Source organism: Corapipo altera, unplaced genomic scaffold, assembly GCF_003945725.1.
Source record: "Corapipo altera isolate COAL_440 unplaced genomic scaffold, ASM394572v1 0, whole genome shotgun sequence".
Classification (NCBI taxonomy): Eukaryota; Metazoa; Chordata; class Aves; order Passeriformes; family Pipridae; genus Corapipo; species Corapipo altera.
Genome location: NW_020884872.1, coordinates 74,479,513 through 74,500,122, shown reverse-complemented (window position 1 = coordinate 74,500,122; position 20,610 = coordinate 74,479,513). Strand labels below are relative to the sequence as shown.

At 42.0% G+C, this 20,610-nt stretch overlaps 1 protein-coding gene across 1 annotated transcript in view; it reads right to left on the bottom strand.

The window, feature by feature from the left end:
• Positions 1 to 7,143: 7,143 nt before the first annotated feature.
• ARHGAP20 (Rho GTPase activating protein 20) overlaps positions 7,144 to 20,610 on the bottom strand; it is a 60,402-nt gene continuing 46,935 nt past the window's right edge. Inside the window, 8 exon segments of the mRNA XM_027653119.1 lie at positions 7,144 to 7,254; positions 7,257 to 8,267; positions 9,880 to 9,991; positions 10,444 to 10,633; positions 11,600 to 11,709; positions 12,744 to 12,905; positions 15,834 to 16,012; positions 20,355 to 20,537. Coding sequence (XP_027508920.1) covers positions 7,211 to 7,254; positions 7,257 to 8,267; positions 9,880 to 9,991; positions 10,444 to 10,633; positions 11,600 to 11,709; positions 12,744 to 12,905; positions 15,834 to 16,012; positions 20,355 to 20,537 — 1,991 coding nt within the window. The 3' untranslated portion in view covers positions 7,144 to 7,210.

The window sequence follows — 20,610 nt, the reverse complement described above, 5'->3', positions numbered from 1 at the left end:
TCCCATAACAAGTCCTGTACATTCCTACAGCCCCCTTAAAACACCTTCTAAGAGGTTGTCCAATGCCCTCAAATATTTCTCCCCCCCAGCCCCCTGAGTCTTGTGCCCCTGCAAGCACGGATCCCTGCCATTCTGCAGGGTCTTCTGGGGAGGGGCAGCCCCACTAGTGCCTTGGTGGGGGAACCCCGAGCTGACCGCACTTCTCTGACAGTCCAAGGGAATGGGTTGGGGCTCCCCTGGACCAGGTGGGGTGACTGGGATCTCAAAGGGAGCATCACACTCTGATCCCTGGGGGGATCCTCTTGAGTCCAGGCTTTAACCACCAGCAGGTCACAGGTCACTCTTCCTTCCTCAGCCCTTACTGTCAGGGCTCATTGTCTAAACTCTCAGCTGGGATTGTGTAGGCTCAGCTGTGCACGTTGGCAGCACAGTCCTGTCCCTTCCCTTCCTGGCTGACATTGGGACTGGTAGACCACCCTGCCCCCACTGCTCATCCCAGTCCTCAGGGCAGCAGGGAATCCTATGGATGTTCTCCAAACCCAGGAGGAGGAGAAGGAGGAAGAGGAGGCAGCCTTGCCTTCAATGGTCACATCAGAATTACTTCTGCGCCTGAGAGTAGGTTTGTAGCATGTTGATGGAAATAGTTTGTGACAGGAGAATCAAGTGCAGAGAAACAATTTCTGTACTGAAAACACTTCTCCAATGTAGGGTCACAGAATGGCTAAATTCTGAAATATTTAACTTAATGCAACTGGCAGCAGCTACCGAGTACTTGTCCTCAAGGAACTGCTGACATTTGCAGTGAAGCCACAATGAAACTGACAAAATAGGGCCTGGAGCAAACCCAGTATCGAGGAAAAATCATTGCAGACTGCATTGTACATATTTATAAGACACAAATGATGTCCAAAACCTTTAGGTCCTGTGTGGCAACCATGTCCTAACAGACATATTCAACACCTTTAACCAAAGGGTCTCCCCCTTTGGACACCAGTGGGTCAATTAGTTTAGCTTGACAGTGGCCTCAATACAGAGAGAGACATCAGTAACTAATCTCGAGAGTAAGTGAAATCATGCAAGCACATCTTTGAATGAGAAAGCTGGCTCCCTTCCTGTGATGTTTATGTAGGGCTCTGCTTAGCAGGCAGACATCAGGCTCCACTGCCTCTTACTCTTGGCAGGAGCAAAGGACTCTTCCATGGGGAAGTGGGCTTGCACAAATGCCAAGGAGGAGTCTCAATGCAGCTGCAGCTGCTTGCTCAGGCTCTTGCCACGTTAGCCCTTGATGAAGGAGAAGCACCTAGTGTAGGTGATGCCTTGAGTCTCCCTCTAGATGATTCCTCAAAACACTGTGAGTGCATGAGGATGTCCAGTGGTGTCACTGAGCCTAGTTCCTTATGCATATTCAGGTTTTCTGGACACAGGAGATGGGGATATGTTAAATAATGAGAAAAAACATCATAGCCTCTGTTCCTAATATATAAGCTTATTGGATAACCTGAAGATTGGGTGTAAGACTATAGATTTTCTGGTTTCTCAGACATTTTCTGGGTTATCATTATAATCTGTCCCAAAACATTTTATTTATTTGTCTGACTTAGCTACTTTTAGCAAAATTTTCTGGCTTTGATGAACATTGCTATCCCTCCTCTGGACATGAGCTACATGTCTTTGACACAAGCCTTTGACACTGTCTCCTGAAGCATTCTCCTGGAGCAAAGTGGCTTCTCATGGCTTGGACAGGTGAACTCTTCACAGAATGAAAAACTGGCTGGATGTCTGAGCCAAGATAGTGGAGGGGAATAGAGTTAAATCCAACTGGTGGCCAGTTACAAGTGATGCACCACAGAGGAATGTAGCTGGAAAGCTGCCCAGCAGAAATGGACCCGGGGAGTGCTGGTTGACAGTGTCTGAACATGAGCCAGCAGCATGCCCAGGTGTCCAAGAAGGCCAATGGTATCCTGGATTGTATCAGCACCATTGTCCATTTCCCTCACCTCCGGTACCCAACCCTTTGTTGGGTGCTGCGTAAACACCAGCAACAAACCAAGATATTTAGAGAAAAGACTAGTGATGCAAAACAGGGAACAGAGGAGACAAATAACTTTGCCAAATGTCATACAGCAGATCAGAAACAGAGCTGGAAATGAGATGTGGACCACCAGGTCCTGGGACCACATATGTCCCTAGAACAAAAAAGGAGCTGGAACATTAGGTCTTAACAGAAATCCAGTGATTTAGAGTCACAGATAGAGAGACAACTTCAGTTTAAAGGTCATGCTTCATTACCCAGACCTATAATGTATTTCACTTGAACTCTACAAACTAGCTTAAACAAAAATTAGATGGTACATGTCTTTCCACTTCCTGGATTGGGCTGTTCTGGAGAGAGAAAATTTACAGGGATGAAGGAATAGCATTTATGAGCTCGATGAAGAGCTCATAAAAATGGGAAAGCGCACAAAAAAACCCCTGATAAACACGAACAGTGATATTTCAGGCACAGAAGTCTTTTACCAGGGCTAAAAAAAGACAAAGACTTTCAATGCAGGTTGAGAATAAATTACTCCAAATTTATATTATATTAATCTCTGAAGTTATCTGAAAGGAATGATGGTTAGTACTTGTGAAACAGAGGCAGAATGATCATTAACAATGCGAACATGAACCCCTGTGGGACAGAATGCCCAAACGAGCAAGGTAATTTTTCAGTTTGCTTCATTTTGTGTCCTTGACAGCAGCGGATGAGGAGTCACTGCCATGTTTCTTCTTTAACTCAGTCATCTTTTTATTCTATTATTTTCTACAAGGTTTTGCTACTTCATGAAAGAAGAAAATATTTGGAAAACGTCTCACCTACCATTTGTCACTAAAACTTGGGCACTTCCTCCAAAGCAGCCACTGCAGTTTATGGAGGCAGACATAAACTGGGCCCATTTGCTGACAGGACTTGTGACCCTGCAAGGGACCTACCCAGCCTGTTCCTGAAGGATTGCATCCCATGGAAGGGACCCACTCTGGAGCAATTAATGAAGAACTGGAGCCTGTGGGAAGGACTCACACTGGAGAAGTTTGTGGAGAACTGTCTCCCGGGAGAGGGACCACAGGCTGAAGCAGGGGAAGAGTGAGAGGAGCCTCCACCTGAGGCGGAAGGAGCAGCAGAGAAAACATGTGATGAACTGACCACAGCTCCCATTCCCTGTCCCCATGTGCCACTGGTAGGAAGGAGGTAGAGAAAATTTGAAGTGAAGTTGAGTGCAGCAAAAAGAGAAGGATGGGAGGAAGGTGTTTTAAGAACTGGGTTTTTATTGATCATTACCCTACTCTGATTTGTTTGGTAGTAAACTAATTTCCCCAAGCTGAGTCTGTTTTGCCCATGGCAGTAATCGGTGAGCGATCTCTCCCTGGTGTTGTCTCAACCCACGAGCCTTTTGTTGTAATTTCTCTCCCCTGCCCAGCTGAGGAGGGGAGTGATAGAACAGCTTTGGTGGGCATCCAGAAAGGGTAACCCACCACAGAGGCCATCAGTAAAGACATAAAAAAAGTTACAAAATTTTATTTTTAATATTACTTGGACCCAAGATTCCATTCCAGCCCACCAGGGTGCCCAGGGGAGGAGAGCAGCTGGGACCCCTGTACACTAAATTGTTGGCTTCCCAACAATAACATACCTAAAGCTGCTGCTTACTGTAGTGTTTAGAGTCACATCTGACACTCTGAAAACATTCACTGCAATTCATTTTGGATCTTAACAGCATTTAATTCCTTCACTGAGGCACTGCAGACAGTGATCTTCTCCATTAGCGCTCTTTTTAGTGCTCATCACAGAACATGCCTCATGCAGCAGCAGGGTGTATGTCTTGTAAGAAGAAGTGCATTTTAAATTGTGCTGGGTCTACATCCAACTTGTTCGCCATATATTTAAAGCTGAAAGCACTCTAGCATTAGCTACAGCTCAAAGCAGACACATAATTTGTTTCACATCGAAGCACACTTGGATATACTCTTACCTCAGACTAGCAGAGATAAATGACTTGCTGGAAGACACCATTTGTAGGACAGAACATTTATTTTGCAGAGACCAGAGATTTTCTAAAGCTTTATTATTGTTGCAATGAATCAGTATTTGCTACTTGATGCAATCTTGGGAGCTCAGCAATACGCTTTTTACGGTTTCAAAAAGAAATGCAGAGTAACTGTTTTATTTCAAAATAGCATCTTTTTTTGTTTGTTTTGAAGGAGGTGCATATGACAGGTCTCAAAATGCATACGAAGTATTTTACCTTCGGAAGGTGACTATTACAGATCAGATTCTGCATAGTACTTTTTTCATTAAAATAGCTGAATGTGAAAAAGAAGAACAAATTGCAGTCAAGTCTTTGAGCCTGCACACAATTATACATGCTGGTATTGTTCTAAAGCGCATGATGGCTTATTGCATTACGTGGGTCTCCACAAATGCAGCTCTACTTACAACATCTGCAGGACTAGAGCCCAAAATAATAGTCTTCTGATTCTATATTTTCAAGCAAAGGTATTTCTAACCTTGTTAACAGACTTTCCTCCCTCTTCTGCATCAGCTGGAGAGTATCCATTCTGTTTCATATAGAGCTAAAAAGCCTGTTATGTTGATAATACTTGGAAGCAGCTTAGTGCATTGGACAGTGTTTACATTTTTCAGACACGTGAGTGACTTAGGAACATCAGCACCTTCAGGACAGCATAGTTAAGCAGAACAGGATCTGAAACTCCAGTACCAGCCAGTATTAATTTTAGTTGGGGAGGGCTTTTGAAAACAGAAAGCTAAGGAAACAATCAGTGCAATTTCAGAAGCACTGTATGCATGCACACACATTCAGATGTGTTTAGTTTATCCCTGACATTCTTGCTTTCTCTATAACGCTGCTAAATTTAAAGAATAAATCTTGATTTCATCCAGTGACTTGCTCCCCTCCTTTCCTTGTTCCCGACTGTAATATCTATTACCCCAAAAGATCTCTCTTCACCTCCATACTGTTAACTGCATCCCATTAGCTGAAAGCACTCTCCTACCTCTAGATGAAGAAAAAAAGGGTAGGAATTCTTGTTTGACTATTACTATAATTTACAAAAGTCCACAGGATGATGGCATGCAGTATGAATTATGCCACCCAAAGCAGAAGAAAAATGCTTCAGTCCCTCCTCACGCAAGATTTGCAGCGGCATCACTGGGACTTTTGCTTCAGCAATAGCTTGTAGAACTGACAGATAAAAAAATTACACAGAATATAAATTGAATTTATGACATAACAAATAATATTTAATAGATAGCATTGAATGCATATACATATCAATACCAGTGCTGTAACAACAAAACAGAACTTGTAAAATTAGCAGCAGTTTTTTGCAAGTACAAAAATACACATTTTATTCAGAACATATATAATAGCAAAATTTAACAGGATATATTATACAAACTCAAAGCATTTAGATAATACATCACTTTAATATATTATATGATGTATGACACAGACAGTGAGATCATCAAGTGCAACCTCAGCAATTTTGCAGATGACATGATGCTGAGAGGTGCAGTTGACACAACAGAAGGACGGGATGCCACCCAGAGGGACCTACACAAGCTCAAGAAGTGGATCCATGGGAATTTCATGAGGTTCAACAAGTCTAAGTGCAAGGTGCTGCACCTTGCCCTGGGTTGGGACAATCCCAGATATGGGCACAGACTGGGAGAAGAACTCCTTAAGGGCAGTCCTGTGGAGAAGACCCTGGGGGTGCTGGTGGATGAGAGGCTGGACATGAGGCGACGATGTGCACTCTCAGCCCAGAAAGCCAGTTATATCCTGGGCTGCATCAAAAGCAGTGTAGCCAGCAGGGCAAGGGAGGGGATTCTGCCTCTACTTTGCTCTGGTGAGACTCCAGCTGGAGTGCTGCATCCAACTCTGGGGTCCCCAGCACAGGAAAGACATGGACCAGTTAGAGGCGTCCACAAGAGGGCCACAAAGAACCTTAGAGGAAAGGAACACCTCTTCTACGAGGAAATGCTGAGAGAGCTGGGGTTCTTAAGCCTGAAGAACAGGCATCTTGAGAAGACCTCACTTCAGCCTTCTGGTACCTTAAGGGGGCTTATAAAAAGGAGGGAGATTATTTTTTTATAAGGGAAGACAGTGACAGGACACGGGGCAATGGTTTTAAATTGAAAGAGGGCAGGTTTAGATTAGATGTTAGGAAAAAACTCTTTCTTATGAGAGTGGGGAAGCACTGGAACAGGTTGTCCCAAGAAGTTGTGGATGCCCCCCATTCCTGGAAGTATTAAAGGCCAGGTTGGATGGGGCTTTGAGAAACCTGATCCAGTGGAAGGTGTTCCTGCCCATGGCAGCAGGGTTGGAACTAGATCTTTAAGGTCTCTTCCAACCCAAACCATTCTATGATTCTATGTTTTAGATGCTGCATAATAAAATTACGTTTGTTCTGCTTGCAATAATACATAATGCCATTTACAGCAATGTTAAGAAAATATCCACAACTTAAACATGAACAGAACAGCCAACAAAGCACAATAAATGAAACACACAGAGTTGCAGGGTGTTAGTTACAAGCTTCTGCATTTCCCTTTACATATTTTTGAGCTTACTTTTGTCTTTCTTTTGCAGTGTGAAAGGAATAACTACACCTATCAAACATACCACATAAACATACAGAAAACAATACACTTACTCCTTGGAGGACAATGAAGGGAAAATTTATCAGTTTCAGAACAGTAGTATAATACCACAGTTATGGAATCTATGCTGACTTTGCACACTACATCAAAAGCACAAAGGACTGGGACTCACATCTTCAAGGCTCAATACTTGACTGGTCAAGGGGAGAGGCCCAGCAGGCACCCTGCTGCCCTGGCAGGGTCAGAGAACAGGGCACTGGCCTTGGTTACCTCCTGGGTCCCTTCCAGATTTTCAGGAGACTTCTGTTTGCTTGCTTTTCAGCAATTTTTATTATTCTTACAATGTTCTTGCAAAGCTTTATGTCGGAACATTACTCAAACAGTTTCCTAAAAAAAAGAAAACTTGTGAGTCTGGGGACTGCTCAATTAAATTTGAACAACCTGGATGTTAAACTTAAAATGAACACACATTAACACCAAAGGCATTTTCTTTATGGTGTTTATTTTAAGCATTAATATTCCTCTGCAAAAAAGCTTTGGTCAGTCTCTTTAAACTTTGGATTGCTGTAATGTTTTTCTAGACTTCCTCTTTGATCATGAAGACTGTCTCTTCCTGTGACTTTCAGAGGCAATGCCTGAATTTTAGGCTTAATCAAATAGCCATCAACTCCATCAGTAGGTTTCAGGGGGGCTGGCCTGCTGGTGGGCTCCACCAAGCCCCTTTCAGCCACAGCGTCAGTAGGTTGTGGAGATGGTGGCACCTTGGTGGGTGTAACCAAACAGTCACCAGCCACAGCAGCAGCAGTAGCATCTTCGTGTTTCTTTAGCAATTGAAAAGTGCTGTCGAAAGGGCAGGAGGTTTCACTTAGGGTAAACAGAGTCTGGTCTGAAAACTGCGAGAAAGCACTGTCCAGAGAGCAAATTGATGACACAGATGGAGATGTCCCAGAAGAAGACTGGCTAGAACAGCTAAATCCTGAGCAAATATTTAATCCCTCTGGTGTTGGAGGCAGGAGACAATGGGACAGGTCTTTCCTTTCAATGTTTTGATTTGTGTTGTCACTTCTACCAACATTAATCCCCATAATCAAGCTCCGATTGCTAAGCTTTTGCCTTTCCATCTGCAATGATCGAAGCTGACAGAGATAGTCTTCATCTTCATGAGATAGGACAACATCACAGCTGGCTTTGCGTGTTGCCTTCTCATGACCATCATCAGTGTGGACAAAACTGGAGGCGAGGAGGGCAACTGCAGGCTCGGAGGAGCGTCTGTGTCTCCTCGAAGTTTTGAGAGCACCTGAGGTAGCGGCTGAGGAGAAACCCAGTGCGCCGGAGCACAGAGATTCATTCTGTGAGTTTTCTTGCGATGAAAACTTCAGGTGCATGCCAACAGAAATTGTCAACTGCTTTGATTTGATCTCGCTTTGGATTTCATCCACCTCTGTCTGCTCCGAATCACCATCACTCAGAGTGAAGACAGACTCCCTGCTCCGGTTATCTTGATCGCGGGTTTTAATCCAGTCACTAGAAGAAGAGTCAGCTTCATCATTCGCCTCATTTTCCAGGCTGTCATAGGAAGAGTCATTCTGATGGAGAGAAGCAACATCTGCAAGGACAAAACCAAGCGTTAACACATCAGTGACTGAACCCCCCTACTGACAAGCAGCTTCCTTTTTTTTTATTTTTTTTGGCAAGTATCCTTTACTTTCAGGAGTATTTGCCCTTTAAAGATTCTTCAAGCAGAAATACCAATAATTTCAGAAAAAATTACTATCTGATTTTGAAATGGAAAAGATCAAGTGAGTGCTAAGCTGCAGTTCAGTCAAGAAATACAGGATAATGGCACAATTAAGGGTTAGGTTTTTTTTTTTGTTGTTGTGGTTTCCTTCATTTGGTTTGGTTTGGTTTGGTTTTTTTAAGTGGTGAACTTTACTAGTACATAATCTAGCTGTAAACAATTATTTACATACATACATACATGTATTTAACGGGTAATTATCGAATTTTTCTTTTCATTATTGAATATTGAAAACAACATTTAACCTTTCTTTCCTTCTTTTAGACAAATGAAGAAAACAGGGCATACTTCATATTTCCATGGTCTTCCAGAAAACAATTTTCTTCCAGAAAATATATTTTTAAGAGCAACATGGTGAGTTTTAGTCTCAGTTTAAACAGGTACCTCATTTCCACTCAGCAGTGCACACCTGGGTCCTAATCTGTATTTGCGATAATTGGAATTACATTAAATCTCTTTTGCTCTGGGCCACTCTAAGCTGACTTATCTCACATTTGCAGCAGACACAGTTCCCACATGGACAGTTACCACACCTCAGTGCATGGCTGAAAACTTGTTCAGCTGTCACAACCTATTGTGGGTCTGAGCTCTCAGTCCCAGCACATCCCAGCACAACAGATCCCATGTGCTTCACTCTTGGGGAGGGGGCAGGCCAAATTTTACTGGATTTCATCAAATCTCACCTGGAGCATGAGGAATTCAGAACAGGCACACTGAGTCAGTCTGGCATGCCAATGCAAGTGCTATTACCACTTTCAGTATAGGCCAGCTGTGACAAAATCTATTTTACAAAAAATGCTGCTTTAGAAACACTTTAAGGAGAGACACAAAACTCCAGTCAAAATTACACAAAGTTGGAGAGAAAAAGAGCACTAAGAATAATCTGGAGAGTTCTGTCAACTAGTCTGTCAGACAATTTCACTCACCAGTTCCATCATTTTTCTGTGCTAGTAGCAAAATCTGGATGTCCCATTGAAATTATGGAGATCTCTCTCTTTTGATAGTGAAGAATAGACACTTTCAATCCTAATATAATGGTGTGACATGACAGCTGCATTATAACCATCGTTGATCATGACTTCATGATATTCTGGAGGCTGAGGCAAAAATTCTAGACTTAAGATGAAGCTTTCTCCAGATTTTTTTCCCTTTTTTTTTTCTTTGTTTCCCCTTCCTCTTTTTTACCTAGTGGCTCAAATGACTGGTACAGGAGCAAGAGATTCTTTGCAAGAGCATTCTGTGATATGGCTCAGGTCTTTGAATCAGTTTTTATGACCAATACTTTGGGCAGAGGAAATAGAACAGCAGTATCTGGAAACACTGCATGAAAAGGGAACAGCATTTTTCCTTGGAATAGACTGATCTTTTGTATGGATAAGTTTAGCTGTCTTAAGGAGATCAAAACATCAATCTGTATTACCTGAGCTGTTCTCTCTACTGCATGTCATCAGTATTTCTCCAAAGAGGGAGGTAATTTCATCTCCAAAAATCCTGCAGCAATTCTCAATGAGGAACTGTACCAGACTGGAAATCTGCAACAAAGGAATGGGAGAGAGACGCCTTGTCAGATCTTCTATTATTGCACTCAGGGCAAGCTCACCATACATATGAGGAACAGGAGCAAACTGTATTCCATGATGGCAGCCAAGAACTATTCTCTCAATCTGCTGGGCCCAGATAAAATGTCCTGGTATACATCATCATATGCACCTTCTCCATTTCTACTCTGTCCTGTTCAGAGGTCACCGCAACACAGAGCTTCTTGATGAGAGAAGCACTTCACTAATACACTGCGTATTGCTTTATGATCTCCCTCCCCCTCTTCCAGATTATGAGAATGGATAGATGAATGTTTCTAGAGCCCTGACAAGAGGACAAGTCCTGATCTGAAGAGGTACTGACTGTTTTCATGTTTGTAACCAACAGCGTGGTTGAACAGGAAGAAGGTTGGTTTGTTTTTTAACTACACTTAAGTGTGTCTTACCTTTTTTATAAATTCACTTTCTATATCAGGAGTGGAGGAAACAGGAGGCCAGAGCAAGCTAGGTGCAATGCAGATAGCCAGATTAAATGCATTCATCTGGTTCTCTTCAGATCTCATTTCTATACCATGCAGCACTCCAAAGATGTAACGTAGGAGAACAACATTAGCTCTGGGAAGCTGCTCTAATAACCTGAAAACATACACAAATGTAATTCTTCAAGTTAGTGACCATTTTCCATAGATACACACAAGTCAAGGTAATGGAATTACAGAAACAGGGTAACATGGTCCACTAATTAAAGCTGGGAGCGTGTCAAAGAGATGTTGTTGCTCAGCTGCTTTCCCTCACTGTGTCTCTGAACAGTTTTCTGGAACAACAGAAAACATCATAACACATAATTAAAATAATGCTCTGTCAAACTAATGAACCAAGTACAACATATGTCATGAAACCTGTCATGTACTTCACCTAAGCTCCCTGATAATTCACTATTCACTTAACCAAAACGTTCAGCTGTCTCTCCATGCCATCTAGTTGCCTTAAGTATATATGTGTGTAAGTATGTGTGAGGTCAGCTAGCATACCAAGCTCTGCTTCCCATGACGTAAACTTTGCCTACTTTCTGTTTTATACCACCTGCAAGAGTAGAGGCTTCCCTTGTCACTCTACTCCAGCATTTACACACAATTCCATCTTGGCTTCAGAATGGTCACTAAAATTTGAGATGAATCAGGGGAAATATATGAGGAACTGATTTCAGCTTCCCTTTCATCCAGGACTCCAAAGTTCCCTGAAGGTGGTTTTGGATTTGATATCAGGAAGAAATTCAGGTCCTGGACAGCGTATTTCCAAATCATATAAGTTGGTTTTGTTTTCTTCATGAAATGATTAATTTATTTACTGGTATCCACAAAAGGCAAAAAAGTGGGACAAAAGAGTCATAAAACTGTCTCATACAGACAATCATTTAAGATTATATATAAGTTTGAATGTTCTGTCATATACACGGAGACTTTCAGCATCTATTTTTAAAAAATTAATTGTAAGTTGAATATTTGCAATTCCGCATTCTGGGATATACATTTATAGGAAAAGAATGCAGAGAATATAAGTATATATTATAATAGTATTATATACTATATCATATAAGCATACCTTTGTATGCTTTTTATCTTCTCTTCAGTATTTCCTTGATCCAGCACAGAGACCCACTTATCACACAGCTGGGATGACAAAATGCTGCCTGGGATGTTGCGAAGAAAATCCTTATCAAGAGAAAAGAATAACAAAACACGTGAACAGCTGTTCTGGAGCATGTGAGGGAGTAGGAGTAAGACATGTAGATAGAAGAGGATGTATCTGTGCAACAGTGCTCGTTGACAAGCATAGTTACACACAGCAACTAAAACCAGAAGAAAATCATCTGAGATACGGAAGTACTTTAGATTATGCTTAAAGTGAATATTTTCTTGCCCTTTCCTTACCCTTTCCTGTCATAATAGAGATATTTGGAAGCTTCATCTGATGTTGCTGAACTAAAAAATCTGCAGTGAGACCAGTTATTTTGATGTTGTATAGTGTCTGTCTTCACTTATCCCTTAACTTCATTCGTAGACCCTGTTTCTTCTCCTTAGCTGACAAGCTCAAATATGTCCAGATTGTAAGCACTGCAAGACATCTCTGTTTTCTCTCCCCTAATCAATCCCTTTTGGTAATGGAGTACTTAAACTAGTCATGAATAGTCATGCTACTCCTCTTTCCTAATACCTCAGCCACTGGCAGCGAAACTGTTGCAGCTTAGGAAGAAGTCCAAATCCTAGCTTTCCAAACAAGCTAGGGTAAGGGAAGCTATGATGCTTTTTTGCACAAGGAATATTGGTTTTTACATAAAAGATTGTAAGAAAAGATAGTGCATAAAAGAAATCCAAATATTAATGGCAACGCTATAAACTCACCATAGTTTATAGTGTAGGGTATTACTGACACGTAAGGAAACAGGTCTGCAAACATGCCTTTTTAGTATTTCATATGCAGAGACAAAGAGAGTAGTAGAACCAAGTTGTAACAGAGACCTCAGAAAAACCGGCAGAAAAACAAGCTGGCTAGTCCTTTTCCTCATCCTAATTCAGTGGTAAACGCATTTGGAGATTCTCACAACATTATTGTGCCAGCCCATTCTTCTTAATTCAGTCCACCAATTCCTTTTTAGGCCTATCCCTGGAGAAAAGCCCTACTTGCTTGTGCATGGGATCTGTGCTGCTCTCACCCAAAAAGGAAGAAAGGAACATTCTTCACATACCTTAAACAAAGATGCTGTCACAAATATGGATTCACAGGCTAGGTCCACTTCAGAGCCTGAATCAAGCTTCTCCTTGAGCTCTCTGAAGGTTTTTGCACTTCCAGAGCGTCTGAAAATACCCTTGGTGGAAGGGCCCTCTTGGTAAAGGAGAGAAAGCATGTCCTGAAAAGAATTAAAAGGCAGACAGGATTTCTTATAAATATATTTTATTGTCCAGTGCCATGAAAATGTAGTTTTGCCACTTCTGCCCCAGCTGAAAACCTTTGAGTCCTAAAACAGCTCAGAAATAAAACACAAGTCAAGGCTAACCCTCCAAACCATGCCAAACTGCACAGCAAAGCTGTGATCTGGGGTTCTCATTTTAGAAAATCTTATAAATACTGTGCTGCCACTGCTGAGCTCTAGCTTCCTGCATGATCTTCCAGGACCCATGCAAGTTTTAGCCAAGTCATTTAAATATATAAACATTGTGGTATGGGAAAAGGAGAGGGGTCTACCTAATTCAAAGCTCTGCATCTGATGGTGGCCTCAGACAGACATCACTTTGCATGAAGATATCAGACCCTCACTGCTCATCATTGTAGTCAATATTATCACTGACCAGAGATAGACTTCTGTTCCATTACTAATGTCTGAAAGAAATTAGATTTTTATCTAAGCTGAAAAGCACTTTGTTAATATCTATCTGCGCTTCTTCAGCAGATCAGAGTCAGGTTTTTACTTCCTTTGCTGCTTGTGAGTGGTATCATACTTTGCAAGCAGCTCAGGGCTGTCAGAGGGATCACCTCTGGGGCAAGGTGTTCCCTCCTGGGAGGTCACCCAGAGAGGGCTAAAGCTCAGCCTTACAGCTATCCTAAAGCCAACGAGGCTGCAAAGGATTAAACAAGTGGGCAGCTTACTACATGAGATACTTAAAAGGAAAGGGAAAACAAGTAGATTCCTGCCTAGCTTTTAAAATAACAGGAGGGACTGATTTCTTCTGCTAAATAAGAGAGGAAAACAAGAAGAAAAGGAAATGCTGAAACTTCTTCTGAGGTAATATGTTTATGATATTTGCCAGATGCTTAGTTCTCTGCAGTGTCCTGTAGGTCATCTCCCTGACATGCTGGTCACCTCTTGCAGGCCTGCTCCAAGTGATACAGAATTTGTCATGTTTCTCTCTTCCAAAGGAGAAACACATGCAGACAGCCCCTGAGATTATGTGTATATACACAGTGGCCTGAGGACCAAGTTATCAAAAGAGACAGCAAGCAAAGGGACACTGGGGTGAGCCCATCATCATAAAACTGAATTATAGAACAGTAATGGCTAAGAAGTGGGGTTTGGGGACTTTCCTAGTCTGGGCTGTAAGGTAGGTCTTCCTGACACACAGCAGTGCAAATAAGTCTAATGGAAACTATTATTTTTACTTTTCCTCTTTAATGTTTCTTTCTCACTCTTGCAGACATTGAAGGCCGAGAATTCATGTAAGTGCAGATGCTTTGGAGAAGCACCTTCATGTCAGCAGGACTCATGTCAGCATTTTCATTTTCTTTGCAGGAATTTAGAACTCTGCCAACAAAACAGGCTGAGTTCCACACCACAGGATATCAGCATGAACAAATGCTTTGAAAATATATTTTGAACAAAATATCCACAAGATAAAAATTGGAAGCCCCTGTTAAACTAGCAAACCCAGACAAAATTACATGAATGAAGCTAATGGTGTAAGACAATTCAACGTGGCCATGGCTAAAAGAGAGCCCTTCAGCTGTGAAAGCAAGCTCTGAAGCAGATATTAAACACGCCTGCTGAATTCATCCCTGGTATTTTCCTTCTCTTGTAGGTAAATCCCACACAGTTCCCTAGTATTCCATTCTCCAGAGATGCTGTATGAATTCAGAAATAAGTTATATTTTGTGGCATAAACACAATGTTTAAGATTCAAAGCATGAAGTTTACCAAGCTATGATTCTATTCTTAGTAACTCTGGGGATTTTTTCAGATAAAAATTTACTAATATTTATGTTTTGGAGAAATTTCTGATATGCAGCATTGGCTCATCTCTTAAACAGAGAGCATGAGGGATCAGGTGATCATATTCTTACAGAGTCTGTCTCTGGAGGGCTTATTTAAATAATCTAAATTATGAAAATACACACTTCTCCTTCAAAAGAAAATAACAAACCCACACTATTAAAAGACCTGAAAAGTCCTAGTATGATTCACTATTCAGGCAGTGATAAAGCAGCACATCAAGCACAAGCTTAGGAGACAAAACATCTCTTCTTGTAAACTGGTGTAACCCCACTGATTTCAGTGGGGTTCTGGCAAATTCTTCCAGCCAAAAGTCAGGCTATTAGGATGAAGGGGGCTCACTCCTACTCTGTAAATACTTAAACTGCTTCATCAACGACAGGGTACCCCTCAGTCCTGACCAAAAATGTCACATATCTGCCTTAATTATGCCTAGGAATGGGCTCTAGGAAACCCTTTTTCATGTTCTTAGGCTGGTTTTGAGAGCACCCACAGCACTAGAGCTCTCTCAAGACAGAAAGAAAAGATGCTTCTGCAGCCTCCAAATTCCCACCTGTTTTTGCAGTGGCGTTATTGGATCAAAAACGAGGACTCAGAGTGCTTGCCTGTCCTGGAATGCCTTCAAGAAAGGCTCTGAAACTGTCTAGTTAGGGGCAGGTGGCATTCTTATGTATGCGTGGGCTGTCTATATGGGACAGTAGATGACATATTTATGGATTTGGGAATTTTATAGAAATCTTGGGAGTGGTTTAAAAAGTATGTGAACGTGGCATTCATTTACACTGCGTAAGTGAGGATTAGGGAACCAGCCTTACAGCATGGGTTATAAAGAAGAAATAGCCCAGAGCAGCAGGCTGATCACATATGTTTCTCAAGCTGTTATTAACTAAGCCTGACCACAGCACATGTTAAAATCTGAAGTTCTTGCTGAGAACCACAAATGAGGTTTCCTTCTGGAAATCTTTCTGGTTTCTTTGCTTCGGTACTTTTAATGTCCCATAAACAAACATGTTCTCATTTACTACACAAAGAAATTCCACCACTGTAAGACCCAATTCTGAGCCTGGGACTCACCAACAGGGGTTTGGGCAGGTTGTCATCCTCACAGATGGTTGTTAGCAAGAGGCCAAAGAGCTTCCCAGGAGCAGCAGATGTTGTGGAGAGGGGTGCATTGTCCAAATGCGTGCCTGGGCCACGCCAAAAAGCCCAATTTATGATAGATCTTTTCCTTTTAAATGACTTTTGGCTTAAGTCTGGGGAAAGAGAAAGGTGTTTATTAGAAGAAATGCATTTCAATTCTAGTTCCAGTATTTGGTTTTTGGTGGTTGCTATGGTTTCAAAGGAAAAAATGTCATGAACTCAACCAACTCCTTGGCATCCAGCTAAGCCTAATCCACCATGAATATATCTGTGCATGCGTGTGTGTGCGTGGAGAATGTGTTGCCTTACTCACATCCTGAAGAGGATACAGGATCTGCCCTGCGCTGCTGGACCACAACATCAGCATTTACCACTAAGTGCAGGAGGGCAGACCTCAGCCTGCTGACATCACACAGAGCTGGACTCTGGTAAATAACTCATTTTCCACCCACACGAGCAAAACCAAAGACCTTCTTCAGAAAAGAAGGTTTCCATCTTGGCTTGCTGACCAGAGGCATCCTAGTGTCCCTGGCAATGCAGGAGAGCACCCACTCCCTCCACAAGTAACACAAGGAATCAGCTAATGGGGTGAGATGTTTTCAGACCATGAAAAGCCACTGCCTTTGCTCTCTTATCTGCAATGCAAGAGTATCACTAGTCTTCTCACTCCAAGCATTTGCCGACCAAGGCCCAAGGACAGTGCCTGCCCTTTAATCAACGTCTTCCAGATGGCATTTCAGCATGCTGCCCACACACTGATGGGCTCCGTTTGTCCTAATTTTAGCATATTTCATGAGATATCGAAAGATCACCACTAATTGAAGCTCTTATTCTCTTATTTGCTGCATATAGAGAAGGAAAAACTGGTATTGGGATACAAAAAGGGTTTTTTCATATGACCTTTCTCAACATCAGACAGTGTAACCTCTTCTTAACAGCATGGGCTACTGCTAAGTGGGGAGGAGATGGGGACTGTTTATGATAGAAATGCTAACTGGGAAAGACTTATTCTGATATTATTTTTCAGTTTCAAGGTGTTTTCAAAGCCAATCAGCATAGATTATTAGCTGGTTCTTCCACCTGGTCAAACATTTTACTTTCTGCTGTTGTGGAGGGCAGAAGCAAGGCTTGTAGAATTAAGGATTGTGGCATAATACCAGGTTTTTCTCTCCAACACTTTATTCTCTCCTACACTTTACTACAATTGGCTTTTCAGCTCAAAGAGTAGTTTTCATTATACGTCATTCCATTCCAGATCATGCTCCTTTTGGGAATGGGTGGAAATCTTTTCATTAGACACTATAGGATGAAAAGTTACAGTTTAATTCAAAATGTGAACATATGAATGTGAAAGCCTGATGAAAAATTCTTTTCATAAAAAACAACAAAGATATACATTTTAAGCAGCCCAAAGCTTCAAGAAGTGTAAGTCTGGCAGTATCTAAGGCTTTACTTGACTCATCATGTTCTGGAGAACATAACTAACCTGTAACTTTCAAAATTACTTTTTTTTTTCTTTCAGATGAGCTGGATATTAGCACACAAATAAGGTTTTCTTCACTTGGAGTTCTAGTCACACAGCAAATACATACTGGTGTTTTTTTCTGTCAACCCTGCAGGTCTCAGGAAGTAAAAATTAAGAAAAGATGCTCTTTTGGACAACAAGGAAAAGCAGAAGTGAATAAAAAAGGAGTCTTAAAATTAGGAACTCTTCTTAGTCTCTTACTGTTTGCTCCCCTCTTAAAAGCCATGTCTCAAACCGACAGTGTGAGCAAAAGGTAATTGTAACTAACTGGCTCTCTCCAGAGACAGGAAGGAAATCTTAACCAGTGCTCTTCAACATACCAAGGCAGAAACCAAAAACTGATGTACAGCAATGAAATGCCATGTCACTTAAAAAACTAACATTCACTGAACAACAGGAAAACTCATCCTTTTAATATCCCCTTTTTAAAAGGCTTGAGAAGTCTTAAGCTAAAGAGTAGATGAGAAGGCGTGGATGTACACTTCCTTTCCTTGAACCTCTGCAAAGCTGCAATACAAGGAGAAGCCCAGGCTCCTCTCAGCCAAGACAGTCATCAATTATTGCTCTGCACAAGTACTTCTGTACAAAAACCTCAGGACCCTGCTCTGGTGGATTATTCAAGGCCAGAATCAGAAGAAAAGCAACACTATTTTGATGGAAAACTTTGCTCAGAGCTCACACCAGCCATCTCTTCTGCTCATATTTTACATGAAGGCAATTCCCATTCATAGGTAGTGTTCCAGTCATGGAAGTGGCATTTCCTCTTCTTGAAACTAATCAGAAACTTCTAAACAAAACTTAAGATCTGTCTAACAGCGTAGCATTCTTTCTGATCAAACCCCTAACTGTCAACAGTTTTCAAAGACCTCCTATCTGTATTAAGACTAATTGGTTGAATCTTTGCTTTCTAACAAACAATTAAATAATAATTTGGATTACAGAGTAGCCACTGGCAGCAGTTGGTTCTTTCAATACTTTAGACATGTGCTCATAAGCATTACTTAATGGCTATGTTTAACTGGAAGGTGACCATTCCTGTTACATGCTGAAAGGCCACACAGGAGAGGTGACAGAAACACTCCAGTTCTTCCACACATTAAATTCTCTGTACTTTTTTAAACCATCCTGCCAGGACAGCTGATGTAACTACACCACCACACAGCTTCTTATTTGACATGACGGCCTAGTGTCAGTCATGTCTGCCTGTCAACACCAACACTGCTGTCTAACCCTGGTGCATACTGGTGCAGCTGGTCAGCTGCTCCTTGCTGCCTCCAGAAGGCACAGCATGTCCAGCATAATGGTATCGATGCAGGGAAGTGATGGGAGGGAGGATAGCACAGCATGTGGCAGTGAAATGTGGGATTACAGATGCCGTTCTCTGTAAATTTGCCCTGTATGTGGCAGTGTGTCTAGTGGTTAACCAAAAACAAACATAGATATTTTGGCTTGCTGATCTGAAGATGAGCCCAAAGCCAGATCATAGCCTTGGCTTGCAGACAGGTACCTTTTGCCATTTTCCAAAACCAAAATAGGTGAGAAGGAGTTAGGAGGAGCACAACAAACAGCGCTGTATGCGAGATAGCCTGCTTTGCAAGCAGTCAGACTACATATCCCTTTAAGAGGTTCTGTCTGATGAAAGAAGGAAAGGTGAAGGGACTAAAAGCCTTCCTCCCATTTAGACCAATCCCTGTGCATGACATGCAGGCTGCCCCAGGCTTCTGCTGCCCCAAGCTAGCCTCACTAGCAGCTTGCACAGCACCGATGACAACACATCTGCGTTAGAACTCTACAGGCCTGATTTGCATTTCTATTTTCTCTTGCCAGTCAACATCAGCTGCCAAAGCAGGGTCTGTAAACCTAATTACACCCCTTTGCTAGATTGCCTCATTCTTGAAACATGCCATGAAGTAATATGTGATACAAATTACTGTGAAGGGGGGGGGGATGAAGGCATGCAGAAAGGAAATTAATATATATAAAATGTAATCAATTTACAGAATAATTTATAATAGACACTAGTATAGTTTACTATATTTAATTTCTAAAAACATTACAAATGGATTCTATTCATATATTGTGGGAGATCTTAGCTACTGAGGAGTGCACAGGGTAACAGTGTACATGTTATTTTTTTATGATACAGTCATCAGTGGTGAAGTAGGGTAGAGTTCCTAATTGAACTGCGCATGCCAGTGTGTTAAGCACAATTAAAACACACCATGGGATGTATCCTTGCCCGAGGTGTAATGTCTCAATCCTGTAAAGATCTCCTTATTTCTTTTATCATGAGCAGTGGTCAGTCATTGTGTCATTGACAACGGAGTGCAAAATAGAGAGCAGGTGCTCATATTTTTGCAGCATCAAGGCCAAAGGCAGAAGAAAATACTACTTTCTTCAATTTGTTCAAAGAGTACTGAAATAAAGAAGTTCTATTTGCTCACCTCATCTAAGTACTCAAGGACACGTCTGGACTTTGCCACTTGAGGGTCCCAGTGAAGTAGGTGTACAGCCCTAAGTACCGTATTGAGATAAAGGATGCTGCCAAATGTTGCATGGGAATTCTGTGCCGAAGTCAAGCCTTGACACCTGAACCGTAAAACCACTCAGCCTTGCTACAGAGCACAGCAAGGGCTGCAGAGAGAAGAGACTTACAAAAAATTGCAGGGGAGAGATTTTGTCTTTCTTTTGCTTGTTTTAGAAGAATCATTTGACAGGCAGCTTGTCAAAATGTAACTTACAAGGATGACACATATACAACAGCACACTGAAATCAGGGAGAGCTACATTGCAGAATCCCTTGTGCAGCTGGAAGGTACAACTGCACGCTCCTCTTCACTTTCCACTACCCCCAGTGCTGGTACATTTGCCGAGCCAGGGAGGAAGCCAGGCTATGAGTGAATGTTGCTGGGGTGAGCGGGGCAACGTACCGTTCAGCTGCTGGCACACGGCCACTTGGCTTGGCTTCAGCACAAACTGGCACTGCAGCTCCTGGGGCAGCTGCTCCGTCAGGAAAGACTCCTGAAGCTGCCTGGGGCAGGCACAGTGCTTTGATCCATGGGGCACAGCATCGCGAATGTGGCTCATTTTAATTCCAAAGGGATATTCATGTCCTGTTCAAAGAGAAATCATAATAATCTGTGTTGGATTGACTGGAGACTTGCAAAACTCCATCTGCCCTGGATG